A 21,290-nucleotide genomic window follows, 5' to 3' on the forward strand; every position below is an offset into this window, starting at 1 on the left:
CTGACCTCGGTTGCAAGGGTGGTTTGCATATCAAACAGAACTATCCGTGTCGGCTTTACTGCGGGATAATCTTTTCTTTGATAGCACACGTCTTGTGTAATATACTTACATAAATTACTGTTCCAATTGAATAAATTACAGGACTCTTTTAGCACAACTAGATCATTGTGTAACAGCCTTTGGACGCCGTCTCCTCAAGCAATGGATTGTTCGGCCTTTATTTCGTTCTGATTCCATCATAGATCGGCAGAATGCTGTTGAAGATATCAAGGTATGTGACTTTGTAGAACATGTGGACTGCGTGGAGGTTTTTAATACACATGCACATACATGTGGGAACATGTGAAAGTGATTGTCATGCCGTAGGGAGAGGCCACAAATGAACTGTTTGAGTATGTTGTGCTTAAAGGCAGATGCGCACACACTAACATGTCCTCTCAAGGCCAGGACATGGCTCATGAGACAAGTTCAACATTGTTTGGGGGGATCATAGAGGCTTAGAGAGTATGGAAAAGATTGCATTAGTTATGTCTTGCATCAAGAGAGCATGTGAGGATCTGTAGCATGGCTTAGTGACTCTTGACTTCAATTATTTTATGAGGATAGCCTAGCTGCTTGTGCTTATAGAACGATGCATATCACGATCCTGTCCCGGGTGCAGGATTCTGATATATGAAGGTTATTGAAGGGACCCAAACCTTTTATATGCAAGCTTCATCTGTTACTTATTCACACACCCTTAGGAGAGGAGCTACAATGGGGGGCCAGTAATACCACTGCAAATCATGAGGGGCACCCTCCAGAGAAGGACCCACCCTTACATCATAGGGCCTATCCTCTGCTGGGTCAGGCCCAATGCAAGGCCCTCTTGTCTCCTTGCAGAACACTCATGCCTATGTGCTAGAAGAGCGGGGCGGAATCACACACAACACACACAAGAGTCCTAAACTACTGTCTATAATATGTACAAGAAAAAAGTAATACAACTGAATTTCTAGTACAATGGATATGGCTGAGTGAAAAGCCCTGTGACCTACTGTACGCTGCATTTTTCCTTTATGAAGCTGTGTGTTTTCTCAGTCAGCGCTGCCTCGTGTACCTAGTCATGAGACGCCATCTGTTCCATAGCCCTTGTGGGGATCCAATAGAGTAAAAAACGCAGCCCACTAGCAACGCACCAAAATGCACTTCAGGGCGGCCTGTAGCAGCCTTACCCGCAGCCAACAAGGCAGTCCTGAGGGGCAGCCAAGTGCAGGTACATTGCTGGAAGTAAAATCCTAAGTTTCATCAGCCATTGCTCATCATGGGGCAGCCCACAACAATGTTTATGCAAAAATGCGCATCATCTTAGCCTGTAGGAGAAAAACTCTTAGCAGAAGGGGGTCATCTCAGGCCCAAATCAGAAATATGGAGAGCAGCAAGGGAAGTTTCGGTATAGAAAAGTTCAATGGCATCATCTTCTCAACCTGGCAGACAAAGCTTCGTCTTTATCTGATGAGGGACAGTTTATGGTTCGTGGTCAATGACACCGGCAAGAAACTAGGCAACAATGAAGGAGCTTAAAGATTGAAATCTGGCAAGACCGACATGACAAGGCCATTGCTCTCATTGGGCTTGCATTGTCCGACCATCTTGTTCACCATGTGGACTTCAACAAGAGTGATGGGACGAATCGGAAAATTTGTTTTGCAAAATAAGATAAATAACTAAGGTTTTTTTGAAGCAAAATTTTTTTGGTCTAAAATTGAGTGAAGAAGAGACCTTGGGACAGCACTTGAGCAAACTTGGTTCCATTCTGCAACATCTCTCAAGCTTGGGAGTGAATGTTGAAGAAGATGACAAGAACCTAATGGAGGGGGCAATACTGTCATGTGCAATTACTGCAAGAAGGTTGTCACATGGAAGAAATACGCTTTAAGAAGAAGGCAAATGAACAAGAAAAATAGCATGCCAACCTAGTAATTGAAGAAGAAGAAGATCTTGAACCAGAAGACAAGGCATTAGGTTGTCATCTAGTGGTCAAGCTCTTATAGCAGGCTTGATTGAGTTCGGGTGTTGGCATGATTGTGTTCTTCTGTATCACGTGATTTTAGAGTCCATATCATTGTGATGACTAATGAAGCTCTGTTATTCACAGTTGGACAGCAGTGAAAGGTGATTTCTGCGCGTGGTGTGCAGCTCGACAAGCGGCTTTGACAGTTCCTCTTCTTCCCCGGCTTTCCTCCCTTCTCGTTGGGTGTTTCCCGGAGGTTCTATGTGGACTGTTTTGCTGCTGTCCAGCCCCTTCTTTCCTCAGTTTTCTGAGGGGGCTGATTGGTCCTCGTGCTCTTATCCGTTGGATGTGCTTAAGAGAAGTCTTGAAGTGTTGAGATTCGAGGTTTTCAAGCGGTTTTCTTGCAGTAGTGGTGTTTCTTTTGCTGTGGATATGGCTCCCCCGTGTACGACAAAAGAGGACAAGCTTGATGGGACAAATATGGTCGCCAGAGCTTTGCGATGCTAGATTACTACCAATCTTTTAGATTTTGATGACCTAAGATCCCACCGTTGGAAGAGGGATCAGTCCTCATGACACACGGTAAGTTAAAGGTTTTGTCTCTTGATCCGATTCATGCCTTAGCATCAGTGCAGAAGAAGATTCGGAGTCGTTGCTACTCGTGTGGGGAGAAAGGACATTTGTCAAAGGACTGCTTGTCCAAGAAGAAGGACAAGGGCAAGTCTTCATCCCAGAAGAAGGGCAAAGACAGTGATCTAGATGATTCATTGTTTGGTGTAGCAGAACCTATGGACTGGATGTGTTCCAAGTTCATTGTTCGAGGTTCTGGGACGTGATGTGTTTATAGTCCATTGTTGGGGTGAATGGAGTTCCCTGCACACTGGTGTGGGAATTCAGAACCAAGCAGATTTTTTTGTTGTTCAGGGTCGCATTGTCTTGAAGAGACAGGTTGGCAGACGCATCTTCTGCGGTGTATTCAGTATCCGGCCAGTACTGGGGTGTCCATGGTCGCATCTTCTTCATCAGCTTTCCTTTTCTGACATGAGCTGCAAAGGGGGTGTTAGAAATATGTGCATCTCTAGTGTGGCCCATTTATTGAGGTCATGGCTGATTTTTGCCGTCGGCCAGGTTCATAGAGCCAGTTGGCCAGCTCCTCCTGCCCGCCTATATAAAGGGCCTCTCTCCCACTTGTTGCAATCACTCAATCCCAACGCATATGTTCTACACGCCCGTTTGCTCTTTTGCTATGATAATAGAACTTGATCATTGCCTACTCTCTCTCATGGAACCGCCTGTACGCTAGCCCCCCTCTGTGCCCCCTCCCGCCAGCCCCTCGCCCCCCCTCTGCGCCAGCCCCCTCTGCCCCCCCTCCCGCCAGCAACCCCCTCTACGCCAGCCCCCTTTGCGCCAGCCCTCCCTCCCGCCCTCTCTCCCGCCAGCCCCCCTGCCCTCTCTCTCTCTCTCTCTCTCTCTCTCCCACCTGCGCATCCCCTCCCACCTTTCTCTCTCTCCGTTGCCCACCTCTCTCTCTCTCTCTCTCTCTCTCTCTCTCTCTCTCTCATGGAGATGTGTGTGCGCGTTAGGACTGCTGCCCACAAGCGTGCCCATGCTGCTATTTAGGTTTCTAGCTGCGTTTTAGGGTTCGCGTCTGCGTTTTTTAGGGTTCGCGTCACTTTTTTTTCATATTTTATTTATTAAATTTTATTTACACTGCCGCAGATCTGCGTTTTAGGGTTTGGTTGCACTTTCTGAATTTCAGATCTGCAATCTCTCTCTCTCTCTCTCTCTCTCTCTCTCTCTCTCTCGCTTCTTCCATGGCTTCCCCCTTGCGCAACCCGACGAAGGCGACCTTTATGGTCACAAACAAGAGGATAACAAATGTGGAAAAGGAGATGAAGGAATGGAAGGCGGAGATGGAGGGATGGTGGAAGGAGAAAGCCAACTTTCTCTAAATGGTATTCAATGAGGGTAAGCGGTGGAAAGAGGAGGAGGAGGACCTCATAGCAGAAGTCAAAGACCTTCACGGGGAAGTCAACACGCTCAAAGGCGTAATTTCAGCTCTTCAGAGGGAGCTTGCAGAGGCTAAGGCAAATGGTGGACTTGAAGAAGGTGAAATTCAGCCATCCATGATAGGAGAGCTCAAGGTTATCAAGGAACAAGTACGGGCAATTAAGGAAGAAGAGAAGCAACACGAAGCAAAGACTTCCTCATGGGTGGAAGTCATCACCAAGACTCAAAGGAAGATGGATGAAGCGGAGAAGTGGATAGAGGTCGCCAAGAAGGGTAAAGGTAAGGAGATAACAACCCCTACACCTACAATCATTAACATGACTTTGGAAGAGGAACAACGAAGACGTACACGTGCTTTGCATGTGAGGATTACCGGCCTTAAAGACGGGGATAAAGTTGAAGAGGAGGTGAAAGAGCTTATGGTGTTGATGGGGATTGACAGTCCGGCACACGCAAAAGCCTGGAGAATGGGCAATAAAAGCGGAGGCAATGGGGAAACATCAAAGGAAAGAGCTCTCATACTTCGCTTCCTCTCTATTGAGGCGAAGAAGGAGTTCTTGAAGAGGCGACCCACTTTAAAGAATACAGGCATTTTTCTTGGTGACGATCTTACTCTTTCACAGCTTGCACATATGAAGGAAGTCATGCCAGAGATTAGGGCCGCAAGAGAAAAGGAAAAGATAGCATTTTATAGAGAAGGGAGGGTGGTCATCGTGGAGCGACGCTCTACATGACGGTGCGAGACCTATGGGACCAAATTAAAGCTGGCAGCTTGGAATTGCAATGGATCCCTCAGACTTGATGTAGGTGCCTTTGAGGACAGCTTTAGAGATAGAGATATAGTCTTCTACTCGGAGGCTCACCAGGCCCCTGGTCAGATGATGCCACAGGTGACAGGATACAGATGGGAGACAGCTTGCAGAGTAGGGATGAGATCGGTACACAGTAGTAGAGGATCAAGGGGGGGGCAGTTTTTTTAGGGAGAAGCTGCAACCGCTTCTACACATCGTTCAGAGAGATGATCAGGCCAGATATATGTGTGTGAGACTGAGGGCCGACACAGGCAGATTCCTGTATATTGCCATATGCTATTTTGCTCCTAGTACATCGACATATGCAGCACCTAGAGGGCAGTCTTCTTTCTCTGTGCTAGATGATGACATATGGGAGTTCTCTAGGGATGGAGACATCATCCTGTTAGGGGACTTTAATGCCCGGACGGGCAACCGCCAGACAGCCTTTTATGATACCTCAGAGGAGATGCTGAGAGAGTTGGACACTCTGGATATGGGATTAGACAGCGCTCACAAGATGTGGAGTGCACAGAGTATGGGAGATATTTGGTAGATATGGGGACTACACATGGGTTGGCCATACTTAATGGCTTGCAGAGGTTTCGGTCAGCAGCTGGATTTACTTGCTTTCCACATAGACATGGTGCTAGCACAGTGGATTATGTTATGGCTATGCCGAGCTTTGTTTCATGCATTGAGGACTTCACAGTTGGATCTCGGCCCATTGGGGTAGTAGTGGATCATGCATTGTTGACATTGACCATCTCTTTTCACTTTACCACAGCTCAGAGGACACAAGGGGCAGATCACACTCGATATACTTTTACTTCAGAGACTGATGCTGTCTACAGAGATGGGATTTATAGACGTCTGTACACAAAGGAGCCAGGGAGACCTTTGGAGGAGCTGACCCATATACTGACAGAGACTTTACAGGATGCAGCGAGAGAGGCATATCCACATACTCAACCTGGACAGAGATAGCGTTCTGGGTGTATGCCCCAGAACAGCTGGTATGATGAGGAGTGCAGAGAGAAGAGCCCGCCGACTGCAGCGGGAGGTTGCTTTGGGAGTCACTACTCACCGACAGTCACGTATTGCCTTCCGGCGCCTTGTGCGAAGGAAGAAGCGGGCCTTCCTTGCTCAGCTAGAGCAGGAATTATACCAGCTATTCTTGAGCCAGGATTCGAGGGAGGCTTGGCGTTTGTTTCATGAGTCCTCCCCTGCTTTGGCCATCACTTCTACAGAGGTCTGGGGTAGTTATGCAGCATCTCTATATAGAGTTCCTGGACAGACAGCTTTTCCTGACCCGCCATCACTTCTACAGAGGTCTGGGGTAGTTATGCAACATCTCTATATACAGTTCCTGGACAGACACCTTTTCTTGACCCGCCAGCACCATGCCCACAGACATGTACTTTCTTTACCCGCAGAGATGGTAAGGAAGGCCATTGATAGGATGAAGATTGGGAGAGCATATGATCATGATGGATTGGTCGCTGAGCACTTTATTCATGCGAGAGACATGCTGGCAGAGCTTCTAGCAGTAATGTTCAATCGTGCTATGTGTGAAGGCTTACCCGAGACTTGGAGTATGTCCACCATCGTGCCTATCTTCAAGTCAGGGGACCCTATGGAGCCAGGGAATTATCGCACTATTATGATTGGTCACACACTAGCACGATTGTATGCATCCATTCTTGAGCAGCAGTTGAGTAGATGGGTAGAGAGAGAGAGCATTCGAGCAGAGGGACAGGCAGGGAACAGGAGAGGTTTCTCTACTCTTGACCACATCTTGACTCTGCGGGCCATTATTGAGGAGGGCAGGTCGCATGGGTGACGGATTTATTGTAGCTTTGTGGACTTCCGCAAAGCATTTGATACAGTGCCCAGAGCCAGATTGATGAGGCGATTACAGGAGATGGGGGTACCCACAGAGCTCATATGGGGGATTATGGCTTTATATAGATCAGTTGCAGGACAGGTACGCACCCCAGAGGGGGTCTCTACTTTGGTTCACTCCACTATAGGAGTGAAGCAAGGTTGCCCGTTATCTCCTTCATTGTTTGGTATGTATGTGGATGAGGCTTCTGACTACATTGAGAGATTGGAGGACAGAGGAGCCCAGCTAGCAGGTACATGGATCCCACTATAGTTATATGCTGATGATATTGTGTTGATCTCTGACTCCCTTGAGGGTATGCAGCGTCATCTGGATGCTTTACATGAGCTTGCACATGATAGTGGATTGTCTCTCAACCTTGGCAAAACCAAGGTTATGGTGTTTAACACCATGCCACAGTGGGTTAGGCGATCAGCTCCCACATTTACATATGGGCAGGAGATTGTGGAGTATACAGATGCATATACATATCTTGGGGTAGTATTCAGTGGGCCAGTGTTTTTGATGAGGAGAGCAGTAGAGACTAGATTGACTAGAGCACATGCAGCCCTGGGTGGTTTGGAGAGGATGTGTTCGCAGGTTCAGTTTTAGGAACCTCGAACGAAACTTTGGCTTTTTGACACTCTAATGACATCAGCTATGCTTTATGGAGTGCAAATATGGGGACCTTCAGTGGGCCATCACAGCGTAGGCGGGTGGAGAGGTATGGAGAGGCCTTTGGTATCTATGATTGCTAGGATTATTAGAGCCAAGGCCTTGGTACCTCATGAGATTATTCGAGCAGAGCTGCCCCTCTGGTGATTGAGGCTCTTACGAGATCAGTCTCCTACATACATGGCTTGTGGGATCTCCCCCGAGACAGATATGCACGCCTCGCCCTTGAGTCCTCCCGACAGTTAGCTTTACAGGGAGACACGGCTTGCTGGTATGGATAGATGACATCTTGGTTCCAGGCACATGGTTTTAGCTTGGACAGATTGCCTCCCTTCCAGTATTCTCTGGAGGCACCCATATTATGAGATGGAGGCACCTCCATAGTGTACCCCCCCTGTCCCACATGATATTGTATCCCCTCACTGTACTCCACTCACCTCCATAGCGTACCCCCCCCCCTCACTATATTCACACCCTATAAGGGTTTCTGTTTACCTTCCAGTTCCAGTTTCATTTTCTAGGTGCCAATCAATAGTATCATCTTTATTTTTCATTTTCTGGTTTTTTATCCAGACATTGTATCAGATCCACCATGATGTAACTTTTTGGTCTCATAGGTCATTATGGCCTGTTGAAGACGTTAATATAACATTTCATTTCATTTCATTTCTCTCTCTCTCTCTCTCTCTCTCTCTCTCTCTCTCAACGCATATGGGCTGAAATTGCTAGTGCCACAAAGAAACAAATTGAGGAAGTCAACCCATGGATTGAGGTAGTAAAAAAACAGAAGGATACACCAGTCAATAAAGTAGAGGTGATGAATGCTACATTGGAAGAGGAAACCAAGAGACGAGCACGTGCCTTACATGTACGTGTAGTTGGGTGGGAAGATAAGGGAAATCCCCAAGAGGATGCAAAAGCTCTTGCAACAAAAATTGGAGCCATTGATGTACCCATTACCGGAGCATGGCGAGTAGGCAGAGATGAAACCAGGGCAAAGATATTGATCATCAGGTTTGGTGACTTGGAGAAGAAGGCCTTCCTCTCCAAAAGGATGGCCCTTAAGGGGGAAAAGATTTATTTGGATGAGGACCTTACACCGGCACAGATAGCACACCGGAAGGAACACATGCCGCGTGTGCTTGAGGCAAGGACGGGCGGTATACAGAGATGACCGAGTCATCATTACGGAGAGGAGGCCCGCTTGACGGTGCGCGGCCTATGAGACCTTGCGATTCACGGTGTGGAATTGCAACGGAGCCCTTAGAACAGATGCAAGATACTCTGAGGATACTTTCAGACACAGTGATATTGCTATGTATACGGAGACCCATCAGTGCACAAACAAGAGGCTTCCTGACGTCCGGGGTTATAGATGGGAATCAGTTTTCTGCCCTCAGCCACGCATAGTGGGAGGTACCAGAGGATCTGGAGGAGTGGCAATACTTTACAGGGAGGAGCTTCGTGACAAAATACATGTGGTACATAGAGATGCAGATGCGAGGTACATGTGGGTCCGAATATGCAGAGAGGGGCTCCGCGAGCTATATGTGGCGGTATGCTACTTTCCCCCAGCCCATTTGCACCATGAGGAGAGTCGCCCTATATACCACTATATGATGATATCATGAGGTTTGCCAGCATGGGAGACATATTCCTATTGGGAGACTTTAATGCACGTACAGGCTAAGAGCAGACAGAGTTGTATGATACTCAAGAGGCTATGTACCGGGAGATCACGGGGCAGAGGATGTAGGGTTGCAGAGATCAGCACAGGATGAGGGGGAGATTACAGATTACGGCAGGCATTTTTTCACACTCGGGAGTGCACATGGGTTGGTCATATACAATGGCTTATCGAGATGGCAAGGATCAGATGCTCTCACACACTAGAACTCTAAAGGGGGAGCGAGCACAGTGGACTACTTGATGGGATCTCCTTCATTGATACCTGATGTGCGGGGTTTCACGATTTCCAGTAGGCCCATTGGCATAGCAGCCGATCATGCATACATGAGTTTCACACTAGTAGGTGGATCCCCGAGAGATGGGCCAGCCACTCATCTACCTAGGTACCCGAGATATCAGTTTACATGTGAGACAGTTGGGGTTTATCAGGATGCAGTATCTGATGGCTTGTTCGCTTTAGACCCGCATAGCCCTCTGGACGAGATCACGAGAGGATTGGCAAGTGTACTACATGCATCCGCCTCATATGCGTTTCCCTGCACTATGATCCCTTCCACCCACCCCCGCAGCACTGCCCCACAGAACAGTTGGTATGATGATGAGTGTCATGAGACACGAGCACAGCTACAGCGTAAAATTGCCATTGGGTCTCACACGCATAGACAAGCCACGATGATCTTTCGACGCCTTGTGCGGAGGAAGAAATGAGCCTATCTGGCTAAGCTAGAGGAGGAGATCTACCAACTCTTCTTGGGGAAGGACAACAAGAGGGCATGGAAGATGTTTCAGGAGAGATAGCCTAGTACTCCGATTACTGCACCTGAGGCATGGCATACTTATGCTAGAGAGCTATATGACGCACCATGATAGCCCCCCACCCCCCCTCCACTGGGAGCTAGACCGGCTAGCAGCATCTTTTTTACTATGCGGATGGTGCTAGATGCGATAGATAGGTTACAGAATGGAAAGGCACAGGATCATGATGGGCTAGTTGGAGAGCACTTCTCATATGCACGAGACACTTTGGCTCCGCTCATCATACATGTGTTTAATCATGCCATTTGTGAGGGTTTCCCGACAAGCTGGACAGAGCATATCATTGTACCACTCTTTAAGAGTGGGAACCCCATGGTACCAGGCAACTACAGGACGATCATGATTGGTCATTACTTGGCCAAATTATATGGCTCTATATTGGAGTCGGAGCTGAGCCGATGGGCAGAGAGGCATGGTCATTGAGCACATGGACAGGTTGGCTTTAGGAGAGGATTTACTACCTTGGATCACATACTGACACTTCGGGCACTTATTGAAGAGGGCAGGGCACAGAAGAGAAGGATATAAAGTTGCTTTGTGGACTTCCGCAAAGCCTTCGATACCGTACTACGTGCTAGGCTTATGCACAGATTGCATGACATTGAGGTACTCGAGGATATGCAGTGGGGGATATATGCTTTGTATGAGTCTGTGACAGGCAGAGTCCGAGCTCCAGGCGGACTATCTGATAGGGTGACCAGCACGGTAGGGGTGAAGCAGGGATGCCCGCTATCGCCCACCCTCTTTGGACTGTACATTGATGCGGTCTCTGATTATGTAGACAGATTGGGAGGCCAAGGGGCATGCCTGGGAGGGGTGTTGATACCCATCTTGTTATATGCTGATGATATTGTTCTAATCTCAGACTCTCCCGAGGGATTACAGAGACACCTGGATGCATTACAGGCTTTTTGTGCGGATAGAGATCTGACAGTGAACCTTGGGAAAACCAAGGTTATGGTGTTTAACACCACACAGGCATGGGTGACGAGACCAGAGCGTGAGTTCACTTTCCGAGATATCCGGTAGAGTACGTCAGGTCAGTTACTTTCACAGGACCGCGTTTCTCCGTGAAGGAGGCAGCACAGCAGCTAGATTAGCTCGAGGGCATGCAGCCTTGTGGGCACTTGAGAGGCAGTGTGCACACATACAGTTTCAGGAGCAACGCACCAAATTGTGGCTATTTGATACGCTTGTCACACCGAACTCCGATTTGGGGGCCCGGTATACATCACAAATCTCAGAGAGGGACACATGAGGGATGGAGGCAAATGGAGAGACCACTGATTATGATGATTGCCCACATGATTCGGAGCAAATCATCAGTACCACATGAGATTGTTCGGGCTGAGCTGGGTGCCCCACCAGTAGTAACCGAGGCCCTATTCTAGGCAGTTACATTTTTACAGTGGCTATGGGAGCTTCCTCAACAGAGGTACTCTCGATTGGCATTGACCTCATCCATACAGTTGGCAGAGGATGGAGATACTCATTGTTGGTACGCTCAGATGAGATCATGGTTTGACCTACATGGTTTGCGGATAGAGGCACTGCCACCCTTTCAGTACAGTCTGGATTGTCCATTTTTGGATCTCGCCCGCTCAGAGCAAAACCGCGTGATCAGGATGGATATCATTAGAGTGGACACAGAGAGGACATGGACTAGCCCCCTTGAGCCCTTGGGCACGAAAATGGCTCATTACAAGAGCCATTTTCTACACCTCTCACCGGATGATTTGATCACCCGCCCGGCGTACATGGATGTACACCTGTCATATGGGATACGTTGTGTCATTGGACAGATCCGGACCTCATCACACCAGCTGCGGATTGAGACAGGGGGATATGTGCATCAGATCTTCGATGACCGCATTTGTCAGCTATGCTACCAGGAGGTAGAGACAGAGGAACACTACATTTGCCGATGTACAGTCTATTATGAGATCCGAGGGAGATATCACTGCCTCTTCCGGGAGGGTTTTGGGCTGTTACGCAGGGTCATGGAGTTTGAGGATCAGAGATGCCTGGGATTGTTTCTACTTGAGCTCAAGAGACATAGAGAGACCCTCTTGGTTGACAGGAGGCCGAGCCATGATGTACCTAGACAGAGGACCTTGAGAGATTTCTTGGGCACCAACACCGGCAACCCAGCCCACACACCTCCTGATACCTCCTCCATTGGATCATCAGGGCACCGACCACGCTCCCAGGGAGTCACCACTGATAGAGCAGTTATCTTATGTCGTGCTCGTCGGCCACGCCCACCAGGATCCCGACCACGGCATCCTCACCATCGCCAGATCAAAGCCATTATTGCTCGGCATCGGAGCCGCCTACCTCGCTTCAAGGACCTCTCCATTCTAGACAGCCCCATGGCGGAGATACTTGATCTAAGGAGAGGGCAACACTACAATTGATCAGCATACATGGATCTACCTGATATACATTTTCCAGTATTTTCCAGTATTTTCTACTCAGTATCATCTCGGAGTCTTACAGTTCTGTTCTGTAGGACAATCAGTTTATTGTACTTTTTAGTCTCATTTAGTTGTTCTCTTTGATGAGACACCAACTTTAGATGTATTCTTAGTTTTGGTCTAATAGGCCACTATGGCCTCTTGGAGACGTTAATATATCATTTCATTTCATTTCACTCTCTCTCTCTCTCTTTCTCTCGCATAGACAGGCCAGGATGATCTTTCGGCGCCTTGTGCGGAGGAAGAAACGAGCCTATCTAGCTAAGCTAGAGGAGGAGATCTACCAACTCTTCCTGGGGAAGGGCAACCAGAGGGCATGGAAGATGTTTCAGGAGAGACAGCCTGGTACTCCGATTACTGCACTTGAGGCATGGCATACTTATGTTAGAGATCTATATGATGCACCAGGACAGCCCCCCACGCCCCTTCCACTGGGAGCTAGACCGGCTAGCCGCACCTTTTTTACTATGCGGATCGTGCTAGATGCGATAGACAGGTTATAGAATGGAAAGGCACAGGATCATGATGGGCTAGTTGGAGAGCACTTCTCATATGCACGCAACACTCTGGCTCCGCTCATCGTACATGTGTTTAATCGTGCCATTTGTGAGGGTTTCCCGACAAGCTGGACAGAGCATATCATAGTACCACTCTTTAAGAGTGGGGACCCCATGGTACCAGGCAACTACAGTACGATCATGATTGGTCATTACTTGGCCAAACTATATGGCTCTATATTGGAGTTGGAGCTGAGCCGCTGGGCAGAGAGGCATTGTCATCGAGCACATGGACAGGCCGGCTTCAGGAGAAGATTTACTACCTTAGATCACATACTGACACATCGGGCACTTATTGAAGAGGGCAGGGCACAGAAGAGAAGGATATATTGCTGCTTTGTGGACTTCCGCAAAGCCTTCGATACCGACTACGTGCGAGGCTTATGCATAGATTGCATGACATTGAGGTACCCGAGGATATGCAGTGGGGGGTATATGCTTTGTATGAGTCTGTGTGATAGGCAGAGTCCGAGCTCCAGGCGGACTATCCGATATGGTGACCTTCACGATAGGGGTGAAGCAGGGATGCCCGCTATCGCCCACCCTCTTTGGACTGTACATTGATGCGGTCTCTTATTATGTAGACACATTGGGAGGCACAAGGGCATGCCTGGCAGGGGTGTTGATACCCATCTTGTTATATGCTGATGATATTGTTCTAATCTCAGACTCTCCGGAGGGATTACAAAGACACCTGGATGCATTACAGGCTTTCTGTGCGGATAGAGATTCGAGAGTGAACCTTGGGAAAACCAAGGTTATGGTGTTTAACACCACACAGGCATGGGTGACGAGATCAGAGCCTCAGTTCACTTTCCGAGGGGAGCCGGTTGAGTACGTCAGGTCATATGTCTACTTGGGAGTTACTTTCACAGGACCGCGTTTCTCCCTGAAGGAGGCAGCAGCAGCTAGATTAGCTCGAGGGCATGCAGCCTTGGGGGCACTTGAGAGACAGTGTGCACACATACAATTTCAGGAGCCACGCCCAAATTGTGGCTATTAGATATGCTTGTCAGAGTGACCCTCTTGTATGGAGCTCCAATTTGGGGGCCCAGCATACATCACAGATCTCAGAGAGGGACGGATGAGGGATGGAGGCAAATGGAGAGACCACTGATTATGATGATTGCATGCATGATTCGGAGCAAAGCATCAGTACCACATGAGATTGTTCGGGCTAAGCTGGGTGCTGCACTAGTAGTGACCAAGGCCCTATTCTAGGCAATTACCTTTTTACAGCGGCTATGGGAGCTCCCTCAACAGAGGTACTCCCGATTGGCATTGACCTCGTCCATACAGTTGGAAGAGGATGGAGATACTCATTGCTGGTATGCTCAGATGAGATCATGGTTTGACCTACATGGTTTGCGGATAGAGGCACTACCACCCTTTCAGATAGAGGCACTACCACCCTTTCAGTACAGTCTGGATTGTCCATTTTTGGATCTCACCCGCTTAGAGCAAAACCGCGTGATCAGGATGGATATCATCAGAGTGGACACAGAGAGGACATAGATTAGCCCCCTTGAGCCCTTAGGCACGAAAATGGCTCATTACAAGAGCCATTTTCTACACCTCTCACCAGATGATTTTATCACCCGCCCGGCGTACATGGATGTACACCTATCACATGGGATACGTTGTGCCTTTGGACAGATCCGGACCTCATCACACCAGCTGCGGATTGAGATAGGGCGATATGTGCATCAGATCTTGGATGACTGCATTTGTCAGCTATGCTACCAGGAGGTAGAGATAGAGGAACACTACATTTGCTGATGTATTTCTTGGGGTTTGCATCTCCTCTTGTAACCACTAGATGAAACTGGTATAGGATACATGGTAGGTTCCTCCTCCACTTTAATTTTACGCTTGTTTCCTTTAGCTTAGGTAACCAAACCTGTTTATTTCCTTCATAATAAGTTTGTGCCATCACAAGTTTCACTAGAACCCACTGCTTTCTAATTGCTTAATTGGTTGGTTTGATGGGCAATAGTTCCTAGAAGCTGTTGAAGTTGTTACCATGACCAATCCTTTCTTAGAGCACATCTCTCCGCTTCTTGGATCATCCTTTGACTCAGAGCTTAAGAAACCATGGATTACTACTAGAGACAAGCGAGCATTCCGTAGAACTTGAGGTGTTATGGAAATTTATTTTAAATGATTATTTGGATTTATTTTTATGGTGAACACTATGTGCATATGATACATGTGATTGTTTTTGATAATAAGCAGATCAATGGTGGTAGGGCTAACGTGCGTTCTCGATGACTCTCCTCCAATTTTTGCATGTTTCGTGCACCCATTTTGGCATTACGCGAGCGATCATCAACTATTTAGACTATTCATTTGGACACCCTTTTATTTAATTTATTTGGACTCTCTTATTTTAGTCAATTTATTTGATTCATTGTAATACCTTAGCCTAGTAAATATGAGATCAATAATTGAATGCATGCATGAAGCATGCAACTTTCCTATTCTTAAGGGAAAGGGAATGGTTAAGGCCCAAAGTGGAGTGTATGTTCATGGCTCATGCAAGCTATTCTTGAATATATAAAAAGACAGTTGTTTAAGGAGAGAGCCATCAAACGAGTGGGGGAGATTTAACCCATTGTGGTATCGTGCATTTGCCTCTCTCTTTCTCTCTACTTGTTTTGTTGATGAAAGCTACACAGTATTTTATGCTATGTTCCATGCGTAGTCTATATATTTAATCTTGCAAAGAAAGAGAGTGATGGGTGATGGCAATCATTAGCTTGATGAGTTCTTTATAAGGGATATTTATCCCAAGATTCTGTTGGGTTGACCAGAATATAGGGAATCCCAGAAATGATATATTAACGTCTCTAAGAGGCCATAATGGCCTATGAGACCAAAACTGAGAGTACATCTGAAGTTGGTGTTTCGTCAAAGTAAATGAGACTAAAAAGTACAATAAATTTATTGTCTTACAGTTATAAAACAGAATTGTAAGACTGAGTAGAAAATACTGGAAAATGTATATCAGGCAGATCCATGTATGCTGATCCCTTAGATCAAGTATCTCCACCATGGGGCTGTCTAGAATGGAGAGGTCGTAGAAGCGAGGTAGGCGCCTCCGATGCCGAGCAATAATGGATCTGATTTGGCGATGGTGAGGATGCCATGGTCGGGATCCTGGTGGGCGTGGCCGACGAGCACAACATAAGATGACTGCTCTATCAGTGGTGACTCCTTGGGAGCATGGTCAGTGCCCTGGTGGCCCAATGGAGAAGGTATTAGGAGGTGTGTGGGCTGGGTTGCTGGTGCTGGTGCCCAAGAAATCTGTCAAGCTCCTTTGTCTAGGTACATCATGGCTCGGTCTCCTGTCTGCCAGGAGGGTCTCTCTGTGTCTCCTGACCTCAAGTAGGAACATTCCCAGGCATCTCTGATCCTCAAACTCCTTGACCCTGCGTAACGGCCCAAACCCCTCTCTGAAGAGGCAGTGATATCTCCCTCGGATCTCATAATAGATTTTATTTCATTTCTCCTTTGCCTCTTGTGATTGCTTCCACTTGTGCATACTTTCACATGTTGGCATCATCTCCATCACTCTGAAGGGGTGGTTTGTTGGGTATTTCGGAGTTAGTTGGTGTGAATATCCTCTCTGGGTGTGAATAGTCCTTATTTAGCTTTTTTCAAAGCTTGATGCCTATAAAAGCATGTACTTTGGTGGTTCTAATAACATGGATTATGATTTGAGTCTTGCAATCTTTCTCTCTTGAGCTTTGTCACATCTCTCTCTCTCTCTCTCTCTCTCTCTCTCTCTCTCTCTCTCTCTACACACACACACACACACACACTTTTTTTTTTTTTGTAAAGCTTAATGTCATTAATTACAGGTGGGAAACCTCAAAACGAGGAAAACCCACCAAAAAGATCACACTTTTTATTTACAAGTGGGAAACCTCTAAGCGAGGAAAACCCAGAAAAAGAGGAGTAACTATAGGCTTCACCACCTAGAAGCAATCAAAGTAAATCCTATAAGCATCAAGAGTGATGTCCCCAGCATCATAAGCAAAATGAAGCGCGTGACCAAGCGAGAACTTGAAGTAATGGAAGGGAACAATGTCATTGGCTTGGAACATGAGGTTGTTCCGAACATGCCATATGGTCCAAAAGACCCAGAATCGGACCCAGCTGAAAAATACTGCAAACTGAGACTGTGATGCTTGTAACACCCCAAAAAGCCAAAAGCATCTGTGAAAAATGCCCGAAGGGAAACGAAGGCGAAGAGCAGTCGAGACCCGGCGAATGAACGATCTGGAGCATACGCAGCCCCATAGTAAATGTGGGACAGTCTCCTCAGTAGCTTTACATCGGACACAACGTGAAGGCGCAATATGACGTGCATGTAACAAGCTACCAACAGGAAGAGCACCAACCAAACAGCGCCACAAAAACAGGCGTTCTTTAAGAGGCATATGACTTTTCCAAATGCGAAACAATGTATGTTTCCACCACATTGAAGATTTGGAGAGAGACCATAGCTGATTACCATGTCTGACTATCCATGCATCCGATTGCAAGAGGGCATAAACTGTCCCAGCTGAAATACATTTCATAGGAGTGGTTCCAAGATTCCAATCAGATAGACGGGAATCCACATTCAAGCGAGGTAAAGGAGAAATATCAGCAATCATCCGCTGAATTTCTGTCCAAAGATGAGAATAATGGGATCCCAATTGAAAACGATCCGCCGCAACAGAGAAGGAAAGAACCTGACCAGTGTCATCCACCACCTGATGTATCTGACAAATTCCTTTTTGAGATAGAAAATATGCCTGACGAGGTGAACGGTCAACCAAAGTGGAAGAAAATACACGACTCCAATGCAAACTCTCTAGCCGCAGGGAATTGCCCATCAAAGATCGGGAACCATGCCATATCATATGTGAAGTAACTTCCTTCCAATCAATAATGAGAGAAGAAGTGAAAGGACATCCCGGAATGTGTCCTTCAAGTTTTCCACATATAAGATCCCAGTATGTGGGTTGCCAATGACCATAGAATGGCGTGACAATATGCCGACACAAATGGGACACCATGAGAGTCCAGGGTTGCTGCTGATCCAACAAAACCGGCAAAAGCATAGCTTTCCTAGCCAAAACATGACGTCTCAAATCCAAAATATTCAAGCCTCCAAGGCGCTTAGGAGAGCATAACTTGTCCATGGATAACAATCTGAGGCCCTTTCCACGAGATGAAGTGCGCCAGAAATGCGCCAATATACTTGACATAAGGGACTTCAAGCGGGATTGAGACCAATATAGCAAAGGTAGATAAAACTGCACATAAGCTACAAGAGTGCATTGCACAATTCTAAGACGCACATGAAGCGGCCAAGTGGACAACTTCCAATAATGTAACTTGGAGTGCAAGCGCTCGGCTACCCAATCCAATTTCCGTGTAGCCGATACAGTCCAACCCAGCGGATAACCCAAATGACGAACTATAATGTTCGGAGGAACAAGTTCGCCTGGCCAAAGCAGCTTATGCCAATCATACTCAGTCAGAGCCAATAGTTTGGATTTACGAAAATTCACTTTGAGGCCTGCTGCCAATCCAAACAAATAAAGAGTGTGCATAATTTGTTCCACATCATCTTGGTGATTGCGAGGCATAAAGAGAGAATCATCTGCATAAGCTTGCGCAATAAAATGTTTCCCAGAGGGTAATTTCAAGCCCTGCAATCTTCCAGACGAAGTCAAAGATTCCAAATACATAAGCAGGGGATGAGTAGCAATCGCATAAAGCAAAGCACTGAGAGGACAACCTTGCCTTACTGAATGTCCCAAATGCCAAGGATCTGTGAGAAAACCATCCAACAAACCGGCAGAGGTACTGTCAGCATACAAGAAATAAACCACAGAGGATAGCTTAGGCCCAAATCCCAGCCGAAGCATGGTATCTGCAATGTAATCCCAAAGAACAGTGTCAAATGCCTTTTCAATGTCAACCTGCATGACCAATACATCTTGTCGAGTGTATTTCGCATACTCCATGCCAATGATGACATTTGCTAGATTATCAGTAATTTGCCTTCGTGGAATGAAGCCATACTGAGATGGATGCAAACCATCATGCAAAAACCCTTTAAGTCTATTGACAAGCATTTTAGCCAGCAATTTATAAACCACAGGCATGAGCGTAATCGGCCTCCATTGCGAGAACTCTTCACAAAGTGCTTGCTTTGGAATCAACTTGAGCAAGCCTTCTTTCCAAGATGAAGGCAAAACCTGTTGCTCCCATGCCCTGTTTATCATTAACAATAGTGGCTGATCCAGGTAGTGCCAAAACGACAAGAAAAATTCTACAGTAAGGCCATCCCAACCGGGAGATTTCCAACGGCCCAAATCACACAAACTGGCATACAATTGTGTCTCCGTGAAGGCGGCTTCCAAAAGTTGAGCCTGGTGCGCCGATAAAATCGGTGCAACTTGAGATAAAAACAAGCGACGAGCTTCTCGACCTTCCTGCGTGAGAGAAGAGGCCTCAAAAATCTTGCCATAATGAGATTCCATGGCCCGTGCAAGCCCCACACGAGAGGTAGTCCAATCACCAGTCGGGAGTTTAATCCTCTTAATAGTTTGAGACTGCCTAGAAAGATGTAAATGACGAAAGAATTGTTTAGAAGTGCATCCTTTATCCGCTATAGCCTTTTGGCGAGCTCTAGTCTGCCACTTTGCCAATTTTCTCTCATCATTACGATGCAACAAAGCACGAGCAGAAAGTAACTCTGTCATCTGGATTTCAGTAAGAGATGAAGTGTTAGCCAGATGCATCAAACTTTGACAAGTGCCTTTGGCCTGTTGAACTTGCTCTCTGAAATGCGATAAATAGTGTCTGCCATAATCCTGGATCACACATTGAACCCGCATAACAAAACGAAACCATGCTGTGTCCATATCAACATGCATTTGAGAGATCAATGGCGAGATAATATCCACAATCAGATTGCGAAAAACCTCATGCTTAAGATAAGCATTATTGACATGCAGAAGTCTCTTTCTAGTTAATGAATCATTGGCAGAACATGAACCAAATTGTATTTTCAAGCATATCGGAGCATGATCCGAGAGACACAAGGAGTAATCAATCCACATATCACATACAAAATCATCATACTGCTGCATCTGAAAGAGATACCATCGGTCCAGACGAGCACGATACATTGATCGAGCGTTATGTTGAAATGTGAATCCTGGATCATTGGCTTGCAACAGAGGCCACAAATCCAAGGCATTACATGTGTGCTGAAAGAGATCCCAAGCTTGTCGTTCCACATGAAGCATGTGAGAATGTCCAGTAGTATTATCCACATGATTTGGAGCATTATTAAAATCGCCACAAAGAAATGCATTAGAACGCCAACAATAAGAGGAGATGGCATGCCACAAACGAGCCCTGTCAGTAGAGGCTGTGTATGCATACACACCACCAAACTCAAAAACTTCCCCATTGATAATACATTGAACTACCATCCATCTGCCAGCTGGATCATTGAATACCAATATGGGAAATAATTCATGGCGAACAAGCATCAGCACTCCAGAGTATCCAGCGGATCCTGCATAAGCTATCCAATATCCCGCAAAATAGGAAGTTTGCCCGGCAAAATTATGCTGATTATGCTCTTGAAGAACAACAATATCTGCCTTGCAAGTATGTACATAGTGCCAGATTAGCCTCCATTTATCCTGATTGCATAATCCGCGCACATTATATGAAATGCAATGTATAGAACTATGCATCTTAAATGGTATATACAGTGGGCGAGAAAACCAACAGAAAGCTTAAGAACTCGTGCCCATGGGCACATCCGCATCTGTCGCGGAAACATCAGCTGCCAAATCAAAACTCGAATGTGGAGGAAACAAGTGATGGCCTTCCGACGTTGAAGCAGTGTCCCCTGTAACTACTTCCTTATAGGATCGAACAACTTTATCCCAGGCCTGAGCCAAGGAAGAGTTATCATTACAAGGCAATTTTTGCTGAACAACATTCTTCAAGGGGGGCACATAATTGCGAGAAGATGGTAGAGTACGTGCTTTGACAATTTTCTTGGGTACTATCCACGCCTGAGTAGCAGGAAGCTTCTCTTTGCCCTTGTCTTTGATGTTCGGGGAAGCAGGAACATTTGGCATTTGAGACTGCTTCCCTTTACCTTTATTTAGTCCAGTTGTTGATGTGGATGCAGAAGCACCTTTAGATTGTGCCTCAGGGGAAGATTTGAAGGAAATATAAAAGCAAGTGCAAAACTAGAAATAAAACAAGAGCAAATGAAATACAAAGAGTTACCTTGAGATGAGTGTAGACAAGACACAAGATTGATACTTTCATTGATGTGACACCTACAATATATAGGTGAGAAGT

General features: G+C 46.6%; 1 protein-coding gene across 1 annotated transcript in view; it reads left to right on the plus strand.

Annotated features, from left to right (window-relative positions):
• Positions 1 to 21,290, plus strand: part of MSH6 (MUTS homolog 6) — a 94,484-nt gene that overhangs the window by 45,374 nt on the left and 27,820 nt on the right. Inside the window, exon 10 of the mRNA XM_086778312.1 lies at positions 142 to 271. Within this exon, the coding sequence (XP_086634438.1) occupies positions 142 to 271 (130 nt within the window). The remainder of the gene's footprint in view (positions 1 to 141; positions 272 to 21,290) is intronic.

The sequence above is a fragment of the Cibotium barometz genome, chromosome 39, assembly GCF_041138505.1.
Source record: "Cibotium barometz isolate CiBa-2024 chromosome 39, ASM4113850v1, whole genome shotgun sequence".
NCBI classification, from domain to species: Eukaryota; Viridiplantae; Streptophyta; class Polypodiopsida; order Cyatheales; family Cibotiaceae; genus Cibotium; species Cibotium barometz.